Consider the following 23,429-nt stretch of genomic DNA (forward strand, 5'->3'; position numbering starts at 1 on the left):
ATGAGTGCATTCTTGTTCTCAATTTGCTTCACTTTGCCGCCCCATTTGAAACTCTAGCCCACTCACTGTAGAAACTTAATCATCCTTTGGTGTCTGGGACCATAGCTTTTTTTTTTTTCCTTTTGCCATATCATCTCAACTCCTTTCCTGGGTTCTTTCTTCTTCCACTGCTTTTCCCTTAAATGATGCTGTTTCCCAGGTTTCTGTCCTCTTCTGTTTTCATTTACACATTTTCTATAAACAACCTCATACGCTTGCATGGATTTAACCATTTCCTTAATGTTGTTGCGCCCCAAATCTACACGGTTCCAAACTTACACAAAGCTCTGAAACCAGACAGAGGAAAAGAGGACCCTGTTTCCTTATATCCAAATTAGGAAAAACAAACATATACCGCATCTAGATATTTGGAAGCCTCACTAAAAATTTGAGTTTCAAGTTTGAAAAGAAGGCATTCCATAGCCCTATTGTTTATATTTATCTTGGTCAATCTCCCTCCCCAACTTCAAACATGATAGGAAGCCTGCAAGCGGAAAACAGTTATGAAATATTGCCCTGAAAGAGTCATATAGGTTTATATTCATTCACGTACGTATGTGGGTATTATGTGCGTGTGCACTTTTTATGTTGGATGTGGGACAGTCACAGTCTTGTTGTCTACAAGTGTGTTTGTGGACAGATAAATATGAGCTTCACAGAGCAAGAAATTGAGGACAGGAATTTTGAGTTCAAGTTGAAAGCTCCTCCCTTACATTTTTTATCTTGCTTCCATGAGATACTATATCTTTCCCAGAGATGGGCACTTTCCAACATGTAGATTAACTCATTAGAAATCAAGTGCCACAGAGCTAATGATAAAAAGTAGTATTGAATGGCTGAAGTACAGGGATGCAAAGGATCCAAAAGATCCTAACTCAGGACTGATTTAAGATTTCTCAGGTAATTTTTATACTAAAAGTGTTCTGCAGTTCCTATCTTTCTATCTAAAGTAGCACTCTCATTTTCCACTGTTTTTAATCTATGTTTATTTTATGTGTAACATCTCATAAGCAAATTGTGTGTACATTTCAGTTTCTCCTATTTTTTGTAGCAGAGTGGAATATTCATAAATCATACAGCAAACACATTACACTAAGCCCCAACAAACAACTAGTTATCAGGTTTGTGATATCACTAATTGGCTTAAGCAAGTCACATAGCCAAAGCCACAGTCAATGAGGGACAGGTCTACATAAGGGAATGAATACCATAAGGCATGATCCACTGGGACCACCACTGTTATAATCTGCCACTAAAACCTAGCTAGGAAGTGGCTGATCCAGTTACCAAACTCTCAGCAATCTGTTTTTTGGAGCCCACACACAAAGCTGGTGTCCTAGAGACTGTTGGAGATCGATTTTTAGTGAGGAGTTTTCCAAACCTTTCTTCCCAGGACCCACTCCTAACCCAATGAGTCAGAATTTTGGGGGGGTAAGGTATAGGGGGCTATAAGAGGGTTTCAAAAACAAGAAAGACAAGACACTGTCTCTACACTCCAAGAACTTGGTTTCCATAGAATGCATCTTTGTCACCCGCTACACCAGAGGTCTTGAGATTTAAACAAGAAAACTGCTTTCCGTGTCTGTCCTAACTTTTGTGTGCATCAAAAGTGCACACACGCCCTCCATTGCCTGGAGGGCCTGCGGAAGCACACATGCCCGGGCCTAACTCGCAGTTTCTGCTTCAGGAGGTCTGGGTGGAGCATGTGATTTTGCAGCTCTAACAAGCTCTGCTGTGTGGGGACCATACTTTGAGAACTACTGAGAGCAGGGGGATTTAGTGACAACATTCCTCCCTCTACTCACATTAATATATTGCACTTACATGTTTATAGCATGTCTACTACATGCAAGGGCTTGGGTTGGCTGCAGCTGCAGATACGATAAGGAAAGGATCTGGACCTTGATCACACTTGAGCAGATTTAGTCCCTAAGTGGATGTATTCTCTAAGACAGTTTCAGTTGAAGAGAAAGGAAAGCTTGGAGTAGAAGACTTTGAGGTGGGGTCCTGGAAGATGCCTAGGAACTGGACATTTGGAAATAGTGGGGGATAGCGAAATTCTTTGTTTTGGCATAGAGAACACAAACCTTGACAAAGCACTCAGAAAAGGTTTGTGACATTCTTGCCTCCAACGCTCCAGCATTAACAATCTGCAAGCTGTTGGCATCAGAACAAGGAAGAATGGTCTCCGGGTCAAGCTCTCAGTCTCAAACCCTTCTCGCGAAGGGGCAGAACTGGCCTCGCCCTCTTACTAGAGCTTCCAGAGCGGGTGCCTTAGAGACAGAAGTGTCTGCCCTAGCCCACGGTGGGCGCTGACTTTGCAAAGAGCACAGCATGGGCGCTTCAGTCTCCAAAAGCTGAATAGGGTGCTGTGACCTCGTGAGGTTCGGAGCGGTAGCGCAGCTGTTCGGAGCCGCCTGGCCGGTGTCCACCTGGCCCGTGCCGGGAGAGGGGTGGAGCACACTGGGGCATTGTTCCGAAGGAGCCCCTGATTTAGGCCTGGTGCTAAGGCAGGCCGGGTGACAGCTGCACTACCCAGGTTGGCGAGGGGCTCAAAGCTCTTCCTCGCTATTTACTCTGCTGGACTTCAGGGTGACGGATGCCAGCACAACCCGGTGGCGCCCTCTCTGCCTCCACTTCTAGCACCCGAGCGGGTGGGCACGCTCGCTCTCTGCCTATGGAGATCGCCGCGGGCGTACCAGCAGACTGCGCCTGCGCGGCCCCACCCCTCCCTTGCCCCGCCCCTTCCCTTTGCCCCGCCCCATCACCCCCTTACACCGCCGCTAGGGGTAGCGGCGGTGGCTGTGGCCTGAGAACTTGGCCGCTTCGAGGGCGCAGAAGCTGTTCGGAGTGGGAACTAGGGCTGGCGAGAGGGTGGGAGAGCTGGCGGGCGAGAAGGGCGGCGCCGGAGGAGGGCGGCGCGTGGCTGACTCATCCCCCTGGAAAGGCAGACTGACAGCCCCAAGCCCGCGCCGAACCCGCCCGCCCCGCTTCTCTCTGCTGGGAGGCGCCCGCCCGCCCTCTCGGAGCTCTCCCGGCCCGACCGCCTTAGACAAAGTTTTTCTTTTCCGAGGGACCCGAGGCGCAGCGAGTCTTCTGGAAGGGAACGGGGATCGGAAGAGGAGGCAAGCGTGGTGCGGGCCCGGCAGTGCATGGTTCCCGGCGCTTCGGCTGCTCATCTGGAGGACATCGGGGCGGGGTCGACTGAGCCCGGCTCCCTCTAGCCTTAGCCTCGCCAGCGATCGCCCTCCCGGACTGCAGCGGGGGTCCCCGCGCCCCAACCCGCCATGTCCCGGCTGCTGCCGCTGCTGAGAAGCCGGACCAGGGGCAGCCTGAGGCCGGGCCCGGCGGCCGCCGCCGCGCCTCGCCTGCCGTCCTGGTGCTGCTGCGGGCGGGGGCTGCTGGCATTCGCGGTCCCCGGACGCTCCCCCGTCGGCTCCCGGGGGCTGGGCACCCATCCCAAGAAGGAACCCATAGAGGCGCTGAACACGGCGCAGGGCGCGCGCGACTTCATCTACAGCCTGCACTCCACCGAGAGGAGCTGCCTGCTCAAGGAGCTGCACCGCTTCGAGTCCATTGCCATCGCCCAAGGTAAGGGGGTGGGGGTGCGAGCGGTGAGCCTGGGGACCTGGCGCCCTCCACTGCCCCGCTTGCCCTGGGGCGCCTTGCAGCCCTGGAACGCCCGGGGCCCCACTGCCTAGGACCCTGGTGGCTGCCCCACCCGCCAGCTCCCCTCGACCGCCAGGCCCCGTGCCTGGGACGTCCGAGGGGGTAACTTTACGCCTCCTGAGTGTCTCGGGGGGCGGGTAGGACTGGCGCCGATCGAGCCAGGCACCCAGGGCCAACGCTAGGCTGGCTGCTGGTTCTTCCCCAGCCTCAGAAGCCCGAGCCTCTCAGCCCTCGTTGCCAACTGATACTGTTTTGATTTGCTGTGTGCCTCCCCTCCCCAGCCCTCTTGTCCCTAAGTCCTCGATGCTTTCTCGTGAACGTGCAGCTGTGCAGGTGGCCTGCCTGCGTCCTCCGAAAGTGCTGCAGACCCGAGAGGCAGGAAGAAACTTTCTTGAATGGTTATGAAACGAAGACGTATGGACACCCCTAAGAAGGAATGTTGCTTCCTAGGCGGAGATGCTCTCCGCCGATTGTTTGCGCACACATCTGGTTGTATTAATTTGAGCAGCTGAAGGAAACATTTTCCTGGGAAATGGAAAGACTGGATCAGACCAGCAACTGCAGATACATACTTGTAAGCCCCATATAAGCTCGGTGCTTGGCTAGTTAAACTCCAGTTTTTGTTGTTTCCTCAGAAGTTGAAAGAATGAAGTAAACAAGGTTATTTTCTGGGAAACTGTGGCTCTACAAGAAAAAGCAAACTTCTGCTCAAAAGTAATCTAGAGCGGTGAAAGCAAAGCTATTTTTAAGCCAACATGTTAAAATGGGATATTTTTAAAACCAGTGCAGAATGCTGGTAGGTCAGAATTTGAGTCCAGCTGAAAAAGCTAAAAATCCATGAAATCAAAAGGATGAAAGGAGCAAAGGATAAAATCATTCAGTCTTAAAATATTTTTGCCTTTTAAATATGGTAATACAAAAAATACATTGTTACCATTTTATATTACATTCTGATGTGTTTGGAAAATTAAAAGTCTACTTCTCCCCTAAAGTTTGTAGGTACCATGCTATAGATTCCTCAAGTTTAGAGCACATCGATTTGGAACATGGCATTTGATTTGCCACAGGGTCTTAAAAGTTTTTCTTTGGCCTATGCGCAGGATGGAGGAATTACCCACCACATATTAGCATGACTTACCTATACTGTTGCTACTGCAGGAACTTATTAGTTGTGCCTTTTAACCACTTTTTTTCCCCTCAGTTCAGGGAACTGTGGAGCAATTTATAGTATTTGATAATTCGAGACATCATCTACCCACAGTGTTTTTACAGGAAAACTGTGACATTGCAATGAGTTCATTTATTAAATGTGTAATCATGTTATATGAAGTTCTAATCGAGTGCTAGCATGTTTTGAGTGCTAAGCTATGTGTACTCAGAATGTGGTTTTTAAAATATTCAGTTCTGAAAATGAGCTCCTTGAAAAACAATATAGACACTCAAATGCTGAAGCATTAATTTTAGGAATCTTTCTCTGTGGGCAACACTATTTGAAAACACATTTGACTTTTTCTAAGTAATTTCTCAGAAATGCTGCATTATCATTGTTGCAAGACTGGAGGGCCCTATTAATATAACTTTATGAAAATTCTTGAAGAAGCACTCATGGTTAAATTTTATGTCATACCTATTACACATTACAATAGAGATGCTACCTACACTTTCCAATGAAGGTACTGTTTTTGAATTTAACATGGTTTTAAGTACTCTAGAAAGGACCTATAAACTAGTCAGTGGAGATCAGTTAGCATCAATTATACTTAATAAGTATGTAGTTATATGAGAGAGAAGTTAGTAATTTGTCTTAGTTCAAAATAAACAGGCAAAGGTATAGGAAGCAATGTGGTGGTCAGGTGTTTATCTCCTGTTTATAAACTAAAGATCTTCAAAGTTTAAATCAACTATTTTTGCCAATGTTGGTGACTAAAGTATTGCCCTTTGACTCAAATGACATTTAAATGATGCTACTGCTTTAATTTTTAGGACAGTCTTAGTGTTCCTTATTGTTTTCAATATCAGCACATGTTGTTACTATGGTGATAACAAGAATTCTTACTAATAAATTACCTTATTCATTAACTAAGGTAAAGAGGGTTTTATTATGTTGCAAATGAATACAACTCATTCCATTGCTGAAATCAACATTTCTTTTCCAAGAAGAATGAAAAGTTCCTGTTTTTTTTAATTGTTGCTTTTTGAATATTTTAAATACCTGACTCATATTATATGTGTGTACTTAGTGCATTTTCTAATGAAATAACTTCTGATAAAAGGTCTTTTTCTTATTTTAGGAAATCTTATGTGTTTTTGGGAAGGTTGCTTATTGATCTAATGAAGTCTTTTGGATTTGGTGGAATTTATGGAATGTTTTCATTGGAAACATTACAGGAAAAAAATCATTCATGCTTTGGTATGTCAGTGGAGTCTACTGCTGAAATTGGGCACTTTTGCCCTTATCTCTCTTATGTGTTCATCAGTAGGCATGTGATATGGTCTGTGACAAGATAAAACATTAGAATCCATTTATAATAGATAAGGCCTACCTACATTGTGGGATGTTTCATCATGTGATTTTTAATTTACAAATGATTTCCTCTCCAATTTTAAAAAGTCAATGATGTGTTCCCAACTTACCTGTTCAACCTGATCTTTTTTCGGAAACAGTTCATATTCTCCTGATGGGACATTTTTAGTTCATTGTTTTTACAAGTAGGGCTGGCAAGCAGTCATCATTACAGTTGTCTTTAATTTTAGCCAAGAGTTTTTAAACAAACTGTTAAAAAATCCCCCACTTTTTGCAATTATATTTTCTAACTGTTTTTAAAAACTGGTTCCAGGACCCCTGGATACCAAAGTCTGTGGACATTCAAGTCCCTTATATAAATGGCATACTATTTGCATATGAGCTATGCACACCATCCCTAGATACTTTAAATTCTCTGTAGATTAATTATAATATCTAATCTAATATAAATGCTTTGTAAATAGTTTTTATACTGTATTGTTTAGGGAATAATGACAAGAACGAAAAGTCTACACATCTTCAGTACAAGCGCAAACACCACAGGCCTAACTATATTGTCAGCAACAAGTAACTTTTTTTCCCTAGATATTTTTGCTGTGTGGTTGGTTGAATCCCCAGATGCAGAACCCACAGATACGAAGGGCCAAATGTATAGCAATTTGATTTTTGAAGGATGTGCTGTGGCATTGCTCATTGTATTAGTTATACATTGCTGCATTACAAATTGCCATAACAGCTTAAAACAAATATGTATTGTTTTATACTTTCTGAGGAACAGGAATCCTGGAACAGCTTAGTGAGATGTTCCTGATTCAGGGTCTCTCACAAAGTTGGAATGAACCTTTTAGCTGGGGCCGCATCATTTGAAGTCTTGACTGGGGCTGGGTATACGTTCCCAAGACAGGCTCATTCACATGGCTCTTGGCTGAAAGCCTCAATCTTCTTGCAATGCAGGCCTCTCCCCAGGGCTGCGCCTAAATGTTCTCAAGATTTGGCACTTGGCTTTCCAGAACAAGTGATGACATAGTCGAAGCTGGAAGGCACACTGTTTAATTACCCAATCTTAAAGGAGATAGTCCGTCTCTCTTGCCCTGGTACATTACTTACTCTACAGGGTGTAAAACCAGGAGGCGGAAGTCATTGGGGGGGCATCTTAAGGGCTGACTTCCATACTTATTTAAGGTGTTGTAATTAATGTTTATTGGAGAGTTACATAGAGAAATAAGAGTTGGCCTTTGAGGAGACACAATAAAAGATTTGATTTGAAAAATAGGAGCTTCCTAGGTAATATTTACGTTAAATGTGTACTTAATGTATTTTAAAAGTGGGATTATTTTTACATATAACAAATAAGATGTACTGATGTAGACGGAGCAGTTTTTTAAGTCAATGTTGGATCTTAATCAGTTTGCATTTTTTTCTTTTTCATTGTATAAGTGGTCATTGTATACATTTAGGTTTGCTTTTTACCATTTACCTGACATCCTAATAGACACATCATATAACTTTAAACTATAACCTCGTAGTTGTCCCCTTTTGTGATTATTCAAGGTAGGATGGGGAGCTTTGTTTTGAAACTCCTATATAGCGTAGGGGACCTTTGTCAAAGTGAAAGGCTGGGAGAGAAGAAGCTGACGTAAAAGTAGATACCTAGAATGCTTAAAAACAAGGTTTTTCATGGAATTCTGACCCCCTAGGCATATCGGACTCTTCAGGAGAGTATCTTCATTTTTCTCATCCTATGATCGTTCAGGATTATGTGAGAAAGTAGCAACTGCATTAAGCTATGAACTGTTAACCTGTGGGATGAATTGGAGATAATTTTGGCTTTTGCGCAAATAGGATAAGAAAGAGGGCAGGGAAAACATTTCCTACTGCAAACTAAGATATGTAAGTAAAGATACTTCAGTGCCTTGGTTGAAATAGTAACAAAGGAATACGGGAAGTGTATCCCCAGCTAGACGCGGCAGGATGAGGTCGGGAAGGGCGAGTCGAGTCAGGAGTAGCGAGAGATATCTGATAAGCTGAGAGCGGCTGTATCTTGGGCCTAGATGTGTTCCATGAAGCTTTGCCATGACCAGTTATTTTAACAGAGTAGAAATAAACTAATTATATCAGTATATTTCAACAAGCTTAATTCTGGATACTTTATTACTGGGCATATTGGAGTGGCCCCTGTTACTAGGGATTACTGCCAATAGAGAACAGGTATCACGAATTAAGATTTTTTTGCATTTTAAAATGGGTATATGCTGTTTAACAATCTTTAATAATCACTTACATATAACTTACTATCTGGAGCTATGTGTGATTTAAAACAACCATTCTATTGTATCTCTTGATTTTGTGGATCAGGAATATAGTCAGGGCTCAGCTAGATGATTTATCAGTTTTGTGTGGTCTCTATGGAGGTGACTCTGTAAACTTCAGCTGGAAGATGGGCTGGTCACGGGGTCCAAGATGGCTTCACTCACGTCTGGCACTTTGGTAGAGATGGCTGGAAGGCTGGGCTCCGCTGGAGTGGTTGACCAGAGTAGGCACGTGTGACCTCACCAGCATAACAATCCTTGGTGCTGTGGTAGCCAGGGTAGACCAAGAGTCCCAGAGAAAATGTTCCAAAGGGGCTAGATAGAAGCTTTATGGCTTTATTAGTTTTGTATTGCTGTCACAACCATTTACCACAGATTTAGTGGTTTAAAACAACACAAATTTATTCTCTCAGTGTTCTGGAGGTTTGGAGTCCAAAATGAGATTTAAGCAGCTAAAAGAAAAGCATCAGTAAGGTTCTGTCCCACTGGAGGCTCCATGGGAGAATCTGTTCCTTGTCTTTTTCAGCTTTTGTCACTTAGTGGTTCCTGGACACATCACTCTAATCTCTGCTTTTGATTGTCACACCATCTCCTTCATTGACCTTCCCCCCAACCCCACTTATGAAGACCCCCATGATAATATTTAGGATAATATATAATATCCTACCTGAATAATCTTATGCTCTCAAAATCCATAATTTAATCATACCTGAAAAATCTCCCTTGCTGTATAAGGTAACGTATTCACAGGTTGGAGGATTGGGACGTGGACATACTTGGGGACCGTTATTCAATGTACCAGCTGACTTGTTATGACCTGGCTTTGGGAGTCTCAGAATGTCGTTTCTGCTGCATGCTATTGGTTGGGCAAGTCACTGAGGCCAGTCTGGATTTAAGGGAAGGAAAGTTAGGAGGAGGTCTTTCAGGTAGATGACCACACCTCATAGTTATAATTTGTTCTTTCTATCAGTACATTTGAAAAAAATGAATCATACCTGTTAGAAATCTTGTATTACATCTTTCTCCATTAACGTATGTACCACTAACATTATTAGGTTTTGGTTTGTTTTAAGAAATTTGAACATTAGTTCTGGTGCTGAGTGCTAGAATGGTGATTCCTTTTATATACTGAGATCTAAAAGGAAGGTTCCTTCCTCCATATCAGTATTTCTCAGCATCGGCACTTTTGACGTTTGGGGCCAGGTAACTCTGTTGTGGGGACTGTCCCCCACAGGGGACATGTAGCAGCATGCCTGTCCTCTGCCTGCTAGGTGACAGCGGCACCCTTCAACCCACCTTACCCCCAGTTCTGGAAACAAAATTATTTCCAGACATTGCCAGATGTTCGATGAAGAAGATACGGGCTAAGGGGAAGAGGAGGAGGGTCGCAAAGTTGTCCTGGCTGAGAGCCATTCCTTTCTATGAAAGGCTGTCGGCTGCTGCTTCTTCGATTTTTTGCCTCGTCTCCTCCCTGTCAGCATATTCCTTTTGCTTCTCCCCATTGCTTTATTTTCCATTTACTTGTCTCTGCATAAGGGCAGAGGAGTAACCCCTTACCCCCCTGTCAAACTCCTCACCGCTCTATCAAGTAGATGAGCCGTGTGAAAACCGTTGTCCTTGATTTTGATATCTCTTCACTTCTGAGTTCTTGACTAAATTCTAAATGTTAGACACTTAGAAAATATGGATTCAAATAATTTAAACAATTCTGTAGTGTTTAATTCACCACTAATTCAGTGTTGTTCATTTTGGTAGTCACTGCTAACTTTTTTACAGCCATCATGACAAGCAGATTTTTATAAACAAATTTATGGATAAGAAAATTGAAATAATACAAAGTTTGCAACTACTTAATAGGGTCATCCAGATCTAAAGCTAATGGATGATCTTGAATATTGGGAACGACCTGATGTGGAACCATTAACAGTTTTAGTTTTTCTGGAAATAGTGATGAATTTGTGTAACCACACTTTTGTCTCTTTGTTTGTTGTGGGTTGGTTTTCTTTTCTTTTCTTTTTCTTTTTTTTGGCAAGTCAATGTAAATGTAATTGGAACAAATAGAAACTAAATCCTTGAGTAAAGATTTTATTAGCATTTTTCTCAAGTCAGATGAATTGTTATGTAGATTTATAGGACTCTCCTTTTGCTTTGACTCATAGATTTAGGTCTGCTTTAAGTTAGTAAAAACAACCACATTAAAAACAAGAAGGTAGAGCCCTGACCTGTGTGGCTCAGTTGGGCGTTGTCCCACAAAGTAAAAGATCCTTGGTTTTATTCCAGGTCAGGGCACATGCCTGTGTTATGGGCCAGGTTCCCAGATGGGGGCCTGCAAGAGGCAACTGATCACTGTCTCTCTCCCTCTCTTCCCTTCTCTCTACAAATAAATAGTCTTAAGAAAGAGAACCAAAATGTTAGATGTTAAAATATGGTAACGTAATTACCTAAAACCATCCAGTAAATGAGAGATTGTCCAGACAAAGGACTTCACAGGTGACAAGATGTTATCCTCTTAAGCTTGGAAACCTTTACTTGGATAGCTTCTGGTGGAAGTGTGTTTGAAGGTACTGCGTTTCTCTCTCCCTTTGTAAAAGTGTAATGGGCATGATTTGGTTTCTACTAGATGTCGGAGTCCTTATATACTGTATTTTAATACAGTGATTTTCTTTGGGGCTCCTTCTGTTTGTAGACATACTAGTCATCATGCCACGTGCCTCTGGAACACGGTGCCGTTTCAGTTGGCAGGCTTTTTAGACTCTGTCATAGTAAAATATGCTGGGCTTGGAGTACCCCTCCCCCTCCCCCCAGGGCCTTCAGACTGTTCTGCTCTGTTCTCATTCATCTCTTGTGGTTGTGGTAAACTCTTTTCTGCTGTGTAAGGACGTCTGCTTCTTCGCATCTCTGTTGTTATTTCTACGGTGTGCTCTTTGTCACTCTTCCATAGTGGTGTTCTTTTTATTTTATTCTCCTTTTGTTTTTGATCCCCTATGCTTCTCAGTGGGATTTAATCCTGATACACATTTCGAGGTCATAGACCACCACCCTCCTTTGTCGTTCCAGCTAGCTAATCACATTGTTATTGATCTGTGACTCTTCAGAACCCACATTGAAGATCCTGTGAGTACTTTTGCTAATATCTGGATTTTGGCTGTTCAAAGGGTCATTTGACTGAGGTATTACTGTGTTTGGATCTTAAAGTTCTGGGAATTTTATATTAGAATGGTTTTCTTAGCTGGTTTAGTTTAGATTTTCCATTTTCTTTCTGAGCTTTAGGGTACTTACTTAGTACACTGTATTATTAAAAGCATTTGTACTTTAAAAAACAGCCTGGTATTTTTATAACACAACTTTTGAATTTCTATTATAAGATGGTTCTTATATTTTATTTATTTATCTATTTTTAAAATTTATCCATTTTTAATTTTTTAAAGACTTAATTTTATTTTTAGAGTGAGGGGAACAGAAGGAGAAAGAGAGAGGGAGAAACATCAGTGTGTGGTTGTCTCTTGCACGCCCCCTACTGGGGACCTGGCCCACAACCCAGGCACATGCCCTGACTGGGAATTGAACCAGTGACCCTTTGCTTTGCAGGCCAGTGCTCAGTCCACTGAGCCACACCTGCCAGGGCTGATTCTTTCTTATATCTTATAGAAGGCATTCTGCAGCTACCACTATTGCTGCTAACACCATCTTCACTACAATTACTTAGCAGTTACTAAGTATTTGTTATGTATGTGTCAAACATATTGAACTAAATGAGTTTTTATGTAACTATTTTGTTTACTGGGAGAGAAGAGGAATGACCTCTGTTCCATAGATTAAGAAACTGAGCCTAAGAGGAATTTGCCCAAGGTCCTGTAACCCATGTGTCAGAGTAAAGTTTTTTTTAAGATTTTATTTAAGATTTTATTTATTTATTTGTTTATTTATTTAGAGAAGAGAGAAAGAGAGGGGGAGAAACATCAGTGTGAGGTTTCCTCTCACACACCCCCACTGGGACCCGGTGCGCAACCCAGGCATGTGCCCTGACTGGGAATCGAACCAGGGACACTTTGGTTTGCAGGCCAGCACTCAACCACTGAGCCACACAAGCCAGCCAGGGCAGCAGAGTAGAGTTTTTTAGCTTAGCTTTGTTTGACTCTAAAACCCATGTTTTTATTATTACACCTTTCTGGACATTTTTACCAGGGTTTTTTTTAGCACATGCTGGAAAAAAAGGTTACACCTCGAATAGTCAATAAAAGTCACATATCTTATTCTATCTTTTGTATGTTTGTTCAATATAAAACAGTCAATACAAAAGCAAATATGGCACTGTTACTTTAAAATAAGGGACATCAAAGTAAAATCTGTGTTGCAGAAAAGTTTATAAGTTGTATGAGGAATTTGCAAAAGTCAGAAAACTAGTATTTGGGACTCTTAACTATCGTAAATTTCTAACCTGTACTCTAATTTTTCTTCTGATTTTTTAATGAGTTTCATAAAAGGTAGCTAACATACTCTTCATAGAAAAGCTTTCCAAACTTTGAAAATGTGTTTCCCTAACAAATATTTATTACTCTTTCTATACCATAATGGACCCTGTTGGGCATACATCAGAGAATTAACTTGGCATTATACTCTCATGAAGCTTCCTTTTTTGACAAAGGAAAGATAAAATAATCAAAGGTAGTCTTTGCAGTTAAAATGAGCAGAATGACACTTACTTGAGATAAGAGGATCTGGGAAGGCCTTTGTGTAGGTAACATTTGAGTTGGAAATGAAAGACTGAGAAACCATTCATTCGGATGCTGGAGGAAGAGCGTTCTGAGAAGGAAAAGCAAATACCGGGGCCCTGAGATAGGAGGGCCTTGGCAGGGTGTGGGAATGGACAGAAAGCAAGTGTGGGTGGCATTTAGTGAGCAAAGTGGAGCGCGGAATGATATGAGCGGGTAGACAGACGCCAGGTTAGTCAGGGTCTTTCTGAGTAAACTTTAGGAAAACCACTCTAGGGTTTAAACACAAGATGTAATAATGTGAAGAGCACTTTGGCTGCTAATGGCCTAATGAAGGGTGCAAATGCGTAAGCTGGGAGACCAGTTAGGAAGCTGTCACAGTGGTCTAGGCTGGGGGTGGTGGTGGATGAGGCGAGGGCACTGCGGAGTCTGAGAAAAGGAGATGGATTCAGATGTTTATTCGAGAGTGAATTCATGGGACTAGCTGGTGGGTTAGAAATAGGCAGGTAATTAAGGGGAAGAAAGTAGAAAGTGAGGACTTAGGTTTCCGACTAGTGATTGAATAAAAGATGGTCCTATTAACTGAGGGAGAAGTCTGGGGAAAAATAATTTTGCGGACAGAAATTAAAACAGTTAATTTTGGACATGTCAAGTTTAAGATACCTTTGTGAATGGACATATCAAGTAATTAGGGGCGTGTGCATGTGTGTATTTATAACATAAATCTGAAACTCATAGGGGAAGTTCAGGCTGAAGATGTTAAATATGGGTGTCCACAATTGTCTGTAGATGGAGAAGAAGGTCCAGGAGAGAACTCAGAAACACTAACGTTTATTGGAAGGGAAGAGGAAGAACCAGAATTTGAAGGAGACCGAGGAGGACTCTCCACAAACTTCCTTTCCACGGGAAGGATAACAAGAACGGTGTATTCCGGAAGCTAAGTGAAGAAGACGGAGAAATGATCTGATACTTTAGATAAGTCAAGTAAGGGGAAGACTGTGGGGAAAAAGAAGGCGAATAGGATTTAATAACACAAAAGAGACTGATGTCTTTGTCAGAAGCAGTCTTATAAGAACTGTGTCAGCTGAGGAGGGAGTGTCGATAAAGAAGGATTCAGCCCTTCAAGGGAACTGTGGGTACTACTGAGATGATCTCTCTACTCACAGGTTAGAAGTCTGAACTTCTTTAAAATACTTGTTACTAGTATATTCATTTTTTTTACAGACAGTCCTGTGTAGAATTCTAGTTCATGGAGAAAAATAAAATATCACAGGTAAGCATATCACACTCCTTTTAGCAGCATTGTGTAGGAAATATGCAGGCCCTTTAGCAGGTAAGACCTTTTTATTTTCTTTGGTAAGTAGCTTACAGAATCAAGAAGATGATTTGAAACTCCATTTTTCAAATTACAGTATCTAAGAGCTGCGGGGTCACACTTTTTTCCAGGGTATAGGACTTTCATTGCTAAAACTGAGATAGACCCTGGCAACCTGGACAGTTGGTCACCCTACCTGACAGTGTTTTTGACCTTCTCACAGATTAAAGCCTTTGACTCTTAGGAGAGATTGAAAAAAGGATCCAGGTAGAATTTCACGTGCCCTCTGCACGACCGCTTTCCTGCTCCTGAAGGTCTGCACCAAATGGACGTTTTCTTAAGATTTCCTCTTTTACCACCTTCTGTGCCTGGTGGGGTCTCTGGTGAAAGAATCTGCAAGAAAGTGCAGACTCCCCTAGTTTCTGTGTACACTAGTGCCTTCCCACTGGCCCGCCAGCCTGCACCCTGCCTTCACCTGTTCCCGTGCTGTCCTAGCTGTACCCTCTTAGGGTGTCTGGTTGCACTGACCCCAAGTAAAGCAAGTGCTAACGTCCCCTCTGTCCTTCAGGTGCTTGCCTCTCTTTTGATTTAGGCCAAGCTGTTTGCTCTGTGACTGCAGTTCTCTTATGGGTTGGGTTAGAAATAGGTCCTGAATTTGAATTTAGTTTGACTTGGTTTCATGTAAGGGTGGTAGCAGTGCTCTTTGTGGCTCTCCACATCCCACGGCGGAAACTCCGCTTCCCAAAGTTGAAAGTACATATAAAACCATGTGGGAATCTATCTTACTGGAATGCAGGGTCTCTTTCAGTAGGTGTCAGACAGGGCCAGAGACCGCATTTCTGATGTTTCTAGTGGTTTCGAATGCCTCAGATCCAGGGACTGTGTTCTTCTGAGTAGCAAGGTTATAGAAGGTGGTTTTCTTTTGGTCTTAAGGTGGGAGAGAGGTAAGGTCACATATAAGGTCTATATCCACCCGTGTAATATGAAAAATAGAGACACTTACTGAAGAAGACACAAGATATAAGACACATTGTCCATAGTCAATGACGCCTTGGTCCCCTTCAAAGTCTGCACCTTGGGACCTCACACGGTTCTTCCAGTGTCCCTTCCACTGTTCAAAATACTCTGCAAAATCCTTTGTCAGAATTGCTGTCAGCTGCCCTGTTGTATTTCCCTGAATCTCATTGATGGTCTGAAATCTCTTTCCTTTCAAAAGTGATTTTAGTTTTGGAAAAAGCCAGAAGTAACAGGGTGCCAAATCTGGGCGGTAGGGGAGCTGAGTCACCTGGGTGATTTGATGTCCCCCCCCAACAAATTGTGCATGAGATGCAATTCATGGGTGGGTGATGAAGCTGCCCATAGCTGCAGCTGTCTGTGCCGTATTACCCCCTCAACTGACGAGGAATATTGAGGTAGCACTCCTTGTTAATTGTTTGGCTGGGAGGGGTGTACCCTTGATGTACAACACCTTCCCAACCGAAAAACACAGTTAACATGGTCTTGGTCTTGCTGTGACTTTGCCGTGTCTTCTTCAGGTGTGGAGAACAGGTGACTTCTACTGAGATGACTGGGCCTTTGTTTCTGGATTGTTAGCAACTGCAGCACAATGTTCCTTCTTCCCTGGTAGCAGAAGCCACAAAATGGGTTTTGCTATAACATGTTTCATGCCAAGCTCCTGTGTCAAAATCAGGGACACAGTAGTTTTGGAATCCTCCGGTCAGCTTCTGCTCCTCCCACATCAGTCGGTGATCCTTGTTGATTGCAGCCGTACACATTCACCATTCTCAGGTGTTCTGCTTGTTGCAGGCTTCCAGAACACGGACTGCTTTCAGCAGATTCTTGACCATCTTTAAAGTGTTTGTGCCACACGTTTATTTGTGCTGCACTCATTGCATTGTCTCTGAAAGCCTTCTGAATCATTCGAGTAGTTTCTGCAAAGGAATATTCAAGCTTAATGCAAAATTCGATGCAGCTTCATTGCTCTACTCACTCAGTCATTTTGAATGTGTTGGCCACACAGTACACATGCTCACTCAATGGCACCTACCGTGCCCACTGACTAGTACGGTGAAGTCATTGTTCACACGTGCACATTCCAGTCCACTCTCCTTGGCTGCCAGCTTACACTAATGTCACAAAAACAATTCTCGTTACATTAACAGTGGCTGGACTTTTCCCGGACAGACCTCATCGACAAGCTCAGGCATGTTTGAATTGTGAAAGGAGCCAGGCAAACAGATAGGAGAATGATAATGTAAGATGTGGTCTTTTGGTGACGTGGCAGAATGTCATGTTTATGTGTGAGAAAGATCTGGTTTAAAAAACATTACCCAATTTTTTTTTCCCCAAAGAGCCTTCTTAAAGACATTAGAAAAACTGTTAATTGATAACATTGATTTTATAGCTATACAATGAGAACTTTTTAGTGTAACTGTACTTTTTCCACTTAACTTTACATTACTTTTTAAATTTTGAAACAATCAAAAATTTACAGAAAAGTTTTAAGTGTAGTACAATAAGAACTACCCCACGCCCACCCCCGGCCTCCAGACTTTTGAGAATATGGTGCTAACACGATGCCCTGTTATATCTGTCACGGGTTAAGTTCCTTGGGAAGCAGTCTCTGGGACAGCGATTAGCATGCAAGACATTTGTTGAGGAAGTGAGGTTGGAATCCTAACCTTAGGCAGAAAGGAGGGAAGCAGGTTTGGGCAGAGGTGGGAGTAAAGTTATGTAATCTCAGTGGAAGCCTCAGCTGACCCTGTTTCTAGAGGCAGAATGACCTTTCAGTGTTGTCCTGAGTTGGGTTGGAGGTCTGGGCCTCTACCTCTGTGGAAATGAGCTATCGGACTCGATTTCACAGAGGCGGATTGCCCGGGGCAGGGGCGGAGCTTTGGGCGGGGCAGCATCCTTCAGCTGAGGCAGACTTTCCAATACGTGGCAATGTCCAACTGCTGCCGTTTGAGAGACCAGCTAGGCAGCCGGAGGAGCCTGGGAAGGGGATGAAAAGGATGAAGATGTTCCAGAGGCGTTGACTCTGCCACAAACCTCACACTAAAGGACTCTCGGAGATACTTTAAGACATTGAAGATAAACAGGATAAAATGTGTAAGCCAATCCAGACGCAGAAAGGAGTGTGGCAGTTCACCGGGCCCGGGAAAGAGTCCTGCTCCGTCTCACTCACGTCCTGTGCCGAGATCACTGCACTGCTGAAGCTGCTGCCTTTGATAAATTTTTATGAAGAAATAATAAAACTTTAATCATCAGTGTTTCTAATATTTTAAATTATGGCATACTAAAGAAACATTAGTTTTACTATTTCAGAATTTCTTTATATTTCTAACTGTTGGTCGAGGAGTTTTTAAATATTTTTCAATGCACTGTAACTGACATATATGAGTTTCAGATGTACAGGATAATAATTTGATATTTGTATGTATTGCAAAATGATCACCGTGGTGAGTCTGGTTAACACCTGTCAGCGTACATAGTTCCGGACTTTTTTTTCTTGTAAGAAGTTTTAATATTTGGAAAAAATATTTTAAAGGTCACAGAACAATCGCGATCGTCTCCATTTTGCGGGGTTTCAGCTTGCATTGGCATGTTAAGGACCCCATGCTATTGTGCGAAGTGAGGACTGCCTATACTCTAGCAGGATTCACTCCAAAGTCTCTCACACACTTCTTATCTATGCAAATTTCGTTTACTTCATCGCTTGAATACATTTTGATTTTAAAATATTCTTAGCAGGCAGATATCCCAAACCCGAGATTGCCATTGTGAAGCCCGCGAAGAAGGCGTCATCAGCAGAGGTCCCGGGTAGTTTTGGTAATAGTGCAATCTCAACAGTGCCGAGTGCTCGTTAGACGTGTGTTGCAACTAGCACAGCACCTATACGACAGACCTTTGGACTTCTTGCTGGTTTGAAATAGCATGCTTTAGTTATAATGATAGTTTTTTTTCTGCATCATTGTTTTAGATTGTCTACAGAATATTTTTTACTGTCTAACCCTAGACTCTGGATAATAATTGCATGTTTAATTAATTGAAGGGTTAAATGTATGACATTAACAAAAGACAAAATCATTTCTATTTCATTATATTTAAATAGTGTGTTTAATGACCCTGGCAAGGTATTTATAAGAACAACAAAGATTATTAATTTCTGTAGGATGAATGAGTAGGAAAAAATACACAGGAAAACCTTCAGAATATATATTGTAAAGAGAAACTGTTTTTAAGTAACTGAACTTCAGGAAAATATATATTTTAGGAATATATTCTTGAATAGTTTGAAAGTCTTATATAATTTCATTTTAAGGCCATTCATGAAAAAAATTTTTTTTTAGATTCACTCTCCATACAGCTTGAGTGAGAGAAGAGAGGGAGGAAGGGAGGTAGGTGGTTAGTTATAAAAATAACTATTTTTCTGTTTCTATTTTATTTTTTATTACTATTTAATATAGGTACATTGCCTAAGAAGCATGACACAGTATATGAAAAGAAATCAGAACTATTTTATGGACCAATTGAAATTTTAAAAAGATAAAGGGTAAATACAACTTAGTTTTCTTAGGCTTTATATGGGGAGGGAAAAAGATTTACGGTTTGTTCGAAGAAGACATGCAAGTTAAATAAATAATAATACAAGAATAAAGGCTGTGTTTTGTGTACTCATAACTATAAACCTACTATTGCCAACCCCTGTGTATAGTGTTGAGCAAAAACCAAACTGTAAGAACTTCAGAGAACTAGAGGCATAGTGTGTGTCTACACACATACATGTATGTATATATTCACATATGAGTACATGTCTGCAAAAAACCCCTGTATACTTTGCCAATTCTAATGTAATTCTAAAATTAAAAATTTTAACCACAGTGTGCATGTAGAAGTTAAAAGTTTAATGCAAAGGCCTTTTGAAGAATAAAGTTTAAATTTTGAATTATTCTGAAGATTGTTTAGCTAGCCCTCATTGTTAGGATAGTGTAGGGAAAAAGAGATTTTTTTTTTTCACTAGGTGGTAAGGTGCTGCTGAGCAATGGCTAAACTGCCAGTAGGACTTTCCTGTCAGTGATCGCCTTCTGAGACTTGGGATTCAGTTGCAGCTCTACTCACTGCAGTGTGTCTTCACGTGTGTTTAGGTGGCGCACCTGACTTTTACACCCTGCTAGTTAGGCAGTAGACTCAGAATTGTAGAGCTAGAAGGGACCTAAATTCATTTTATGTACCATGCAAATGAGATCTTGAGGGTTTATACATTGTAGTACTGTCTCTATACCTAATAAGTTAGAGTAACAAGATCTGTTTTTTAAAAGTTGTGCTGTTATTTTAATCTTAGTCTTTTTTAAAAAGGAATAACGTTGTATATAGTAATTACTTTTTTCTCTTCCTTTGTTGTGAAGGAAAGGAAGGAATATTGCCTCTGTATTAAGAAGTATATATAATTGTCCCAAGTACACAAGTTAGCCATAGAATAGCAACCACTATTCAATAGTATGTTTGATTATCAAAAAAAAAAAACCAACCCTCCATGAAATGATAGCTATAAGAGAAATATGAGTAAATTATTTTGCCTCTAGTGTTCACTTCTTCTTAAGTCAGAGGTAAACAATTAACAGGTTAGTGTACTAATGAGGTTAATAAAGGTGATTCATTGAGCACTGTCACCTTCCTCATCATCACTGCTGGGCAACTTCTGTTCTCAGCTGTTAAGCCACTGGCCCGTCTCAGCCTGGGGATGGCGTAGTTGCCCTTAGGTGAGCTGGACAGCTGTCTAGGTTGCAGAGAAGCCCCAGGTTGTGTGACATGTGTCCCAGAAGGTTAATGAGGTGACAGTATTATGTGATCTCTATAGATTCCTTTACCACATAATGTGCAGGAAACTTGAATGCTAAATAAAATTACAAAATTACACTCAATTTCTTTTTTGGGGTCTTAAAGCATGTTTTAAAATAAATTTCAAAGTTGTTTTATAATTATAGTCTTTATTTTAAAAGACAAAACCTGTTGTTTGAAATTTACTAAGTTAAAAAGTTAAGTTCTGCCCTGGCTGGTGTAGCTCAGTGGATTGAGTACTGGCCTGCCAACCACATGATCGCGGTTCGATTCCCACTTAGGGCACGTGCCTGGGTTGCAGGCCAGTTCCCAGCAGGGACTCATGAGAGGCAACCATACATTGATATTTCTCTCCCTTTCTCCTTCCCTTACCCTCTAAAGATAAATAAATAGAATATATTTTTAAAAAGTTAAGTTCTTTGCTATTTTTATAGGGCATTTTCATTTTCAATGTTGAGTATTAGTTTTTGTATTTCTTAGAGATATTAACTCATTTATTTAAAAAAAATATTGCTCTGTAGCTTCACAAACTGATTTTGGTGCATGTTTGATTTTTTGGCATTTAATATGATTTGCTTAAATTATTTTTCATACAGCATGGTTTGCGCTTTAAGTTTGTATTTTTTAATGTTACATGAGGTCTGTCCAGAAAGCATTCAGCCAAGTAATATGAAAAATAGAGACGTTTCTTGAAGAAGATACAAGATACAAGAAACATTGTACATAGGACGATAATGCCTCAGTCCCCTTCAAAGTCTGCACCTTGGGACCTCACACAATTCACACAATTCTCCCAATCACCATAAGCTGCCCCGTCGTATTTTCCTGAATCTCATGGACAGTCTGAAATCTCTTTTCTTTTAAAGGTGATTTTATTTTTGGGAAAAGCCACAAATCACAGGGCACCATATCTGGGCTGTAGTGGGTCTGAGTCACCTGGATGATTTGATGTTTTGCCAAAAAAAACTGCATGACATGTGATGCATGAGCAGGCATGTTGCTGTGATAAAGCTGCCAATCACCAGCTGCCCACAGCTGCTGCCTTCTGAGTCATCCAAATAGTTTCCATGGAGGAATGCTCAAGCTTCACACAAAATTTGATGCAGATTTGTTGCTCTACTCGCTCAGTCATTTTGAATGTGACGGCCACACAGTACACATGCTCATTCAACAGTGTCTACTGCCCCCACTGACTAGTACAGTGAAGTCCTCATTGTTCACACATGCGCATTCCAGTCCACTCTCCTTGGCTGCCAGGTTTTATCTTGTTCTTGTTATATTAACAATGGCTGGACTTTCTCTGGACAGACCTCATATATTTATTGTAAATTTTACCTCATCCATCAGAACTTTGGTTCTATTTAAAGTCTAAATAGTTATTTATAATGTTCAGAAATATAGCCTCCAAATTATTGCTTAAATGCAGTAGTTTGATCTTTGTCCTTTTTATAACTCTCTTATTAGACCAAATAGTAATTTGTGTTCCCAGGTCTACACCTATATACTTTCTTGGGAAGCTGCTATGGTAGGGCCTGCAGCAAATATTATTAGGTGGTCAACAGAATAGAAAGTAGATAATTGGTCACTTAAAAAGTAATTTAGTTTTTTATAACTAAAGGTATAGTGTATGCAATAAACTGTTCGGTCATTCAGGGTGAGGTTGCTATAATTTACTAAGTCTATTATAAGTGATTTTGAATTTTCCCCTTGGTTTATGATCTTATATTGATGATTACGTCCATGGTAACAGACAAAAAATAAGTTGGAATGTTTAGAATTATTGTCATGAATGTGTAATAGAAAACAAGACACTTTGTTTTTCAGATTTTTGTTTGTTTCAAGTTTGTATTCATAACTTGAAAACTTGTAAAGTATGGCTACATTTAGTGGAATGTTTAACAATGAAAATGACAAACTGTAGCTTCTATTACACAATATACTAGAACTTGCTCTATGTTCCAAGGGCCTTATTTGTGCCTTCTAGCATCATCACTGTACACACATTTTGTTTTATAATGGAAATTAAATTGTAGAAACTGTAGGTGTTCCATTTATATTTCTTCTATGTCAGTTGCTGAGAAGTTTTTATATTTCCAAGTGTGATTGTGGAAATGTTTATTTTGCATTTTGTTGTTAGGTATAAACAAATTGTTGGTTTGTTTTTTTTGCTTTTTCATGAGTTGACTTTTTTATCATTTAAACCTGGTTCAGGTAATACAGTACTCTTTGTCTTTAAGTCCACTTTATCTGATACTAATACAGCCATTCCAGCCTCTGTAAGCTTCCTGTTTATATAGTATATCTTTACCACCCATTTACTTTCAACCTATTAAACTGTAATTCTTGCAGATATATATTTGGGTCTTGCTTTTTTGTACATTTTGACAATCTCTGCCTTTTAATTAGAGTGTTTGGTTCATTAACATTGGATGTAATTATTGATATGATTAGATACAGTTTTACTGTTTTACTATTTGGTTTCTGTTTGTCCCTGTTTTTTGTTTCTTTTCTCATTTCCTGTTTCTTTTGACAATGCATTTTGGAATTCTCTTTAAGTTATTTATTTAGCTTTTCAGCTATGTTTTCATTGCATTTTGTCTGTGTGGTGATTCTTGGGATTACAAATTTGCATTCTGAACTAGTAAGAGCTACAGTTGTACCACTTCAGATATTGTTGTAGAAATATTGCAACCAAATTACCACTTGGTCCGTTTGTAACCCTCTTTACCCTTTCCTCTTTGATGTCACATGTATTACATCTGCATATGTTATAAATGCCACAAGGCCGAGTTGTAAGTTTTTGCTATAAACAGGCAGGTTTACTTGAATTACTAGGTGAAAGCCCTGGCCAGTGTGACTCGTTTGGTTGGGACATGGCCCTGTGCACTGAGAGGTCATGGGTTCAATTCCCAGTCAGGACACATGCCTAGGTTACAGGTTTGGTCCTGGTTGAGTGCATACAGGAGGCAACCAATCCATGTTTCTCTCCCTCTCTCTCTCCTTCTTTTCCCCCTCTCTAAAAT

The 23,429-nt window shown here is 41.1% G+C and overlaps 1 protein-coding gene across 3 annotated transcripts in view; it reads left to right on the plus strand.

Annotated features, from left to right (window-relative positions):
• Positions 1–2,823: 2,823 nt before the first annotated feature.
• TMEM65 (transmembrane protein 65) overlaps positions 2,824–23,429 on the plus strand; it is a 40,334-nt gene continuing 19,728 nt past the window's right edge. Inside the window, exons 1-2 of one of the 3 annotated variants that reach the window (XM_053661067.1) lie at positions 2,824–3,630; positions 18,316–18,396. In XM_053661067.1, the coding sequence (XP_053517042.1) occupies positions 3,327–3,630; positions 18,316–18,396 (385 nt within the window). In that variant the 5' untranslated portion in view covers positions 2,824–3,326. The remainder of the gene's footprint in view (positions 3,631–18,315; positions 18,397–23,429) is intronic. The other 2 variants (XM_053661068.1, XM_037166684.2) reach the window with 2 other exon arrangements.

Source organism: Artibeus jamaicensis, unplaced genomic scaffold (assembly GCF_021234435.1).
Source record: "Artibeus jamaicensis isolate MK-2021 breed Jamaican fruit bat unplaced genomic scaffold, CSHL_Jam_final scaffold_916, whole genome shotgun sequence".
NCBI lineage: Eukaryota > Metazoa > Chordata > Mammalia > Chiroptera > Phyllostomidae > Artibeus > Artibeus jamaicensis.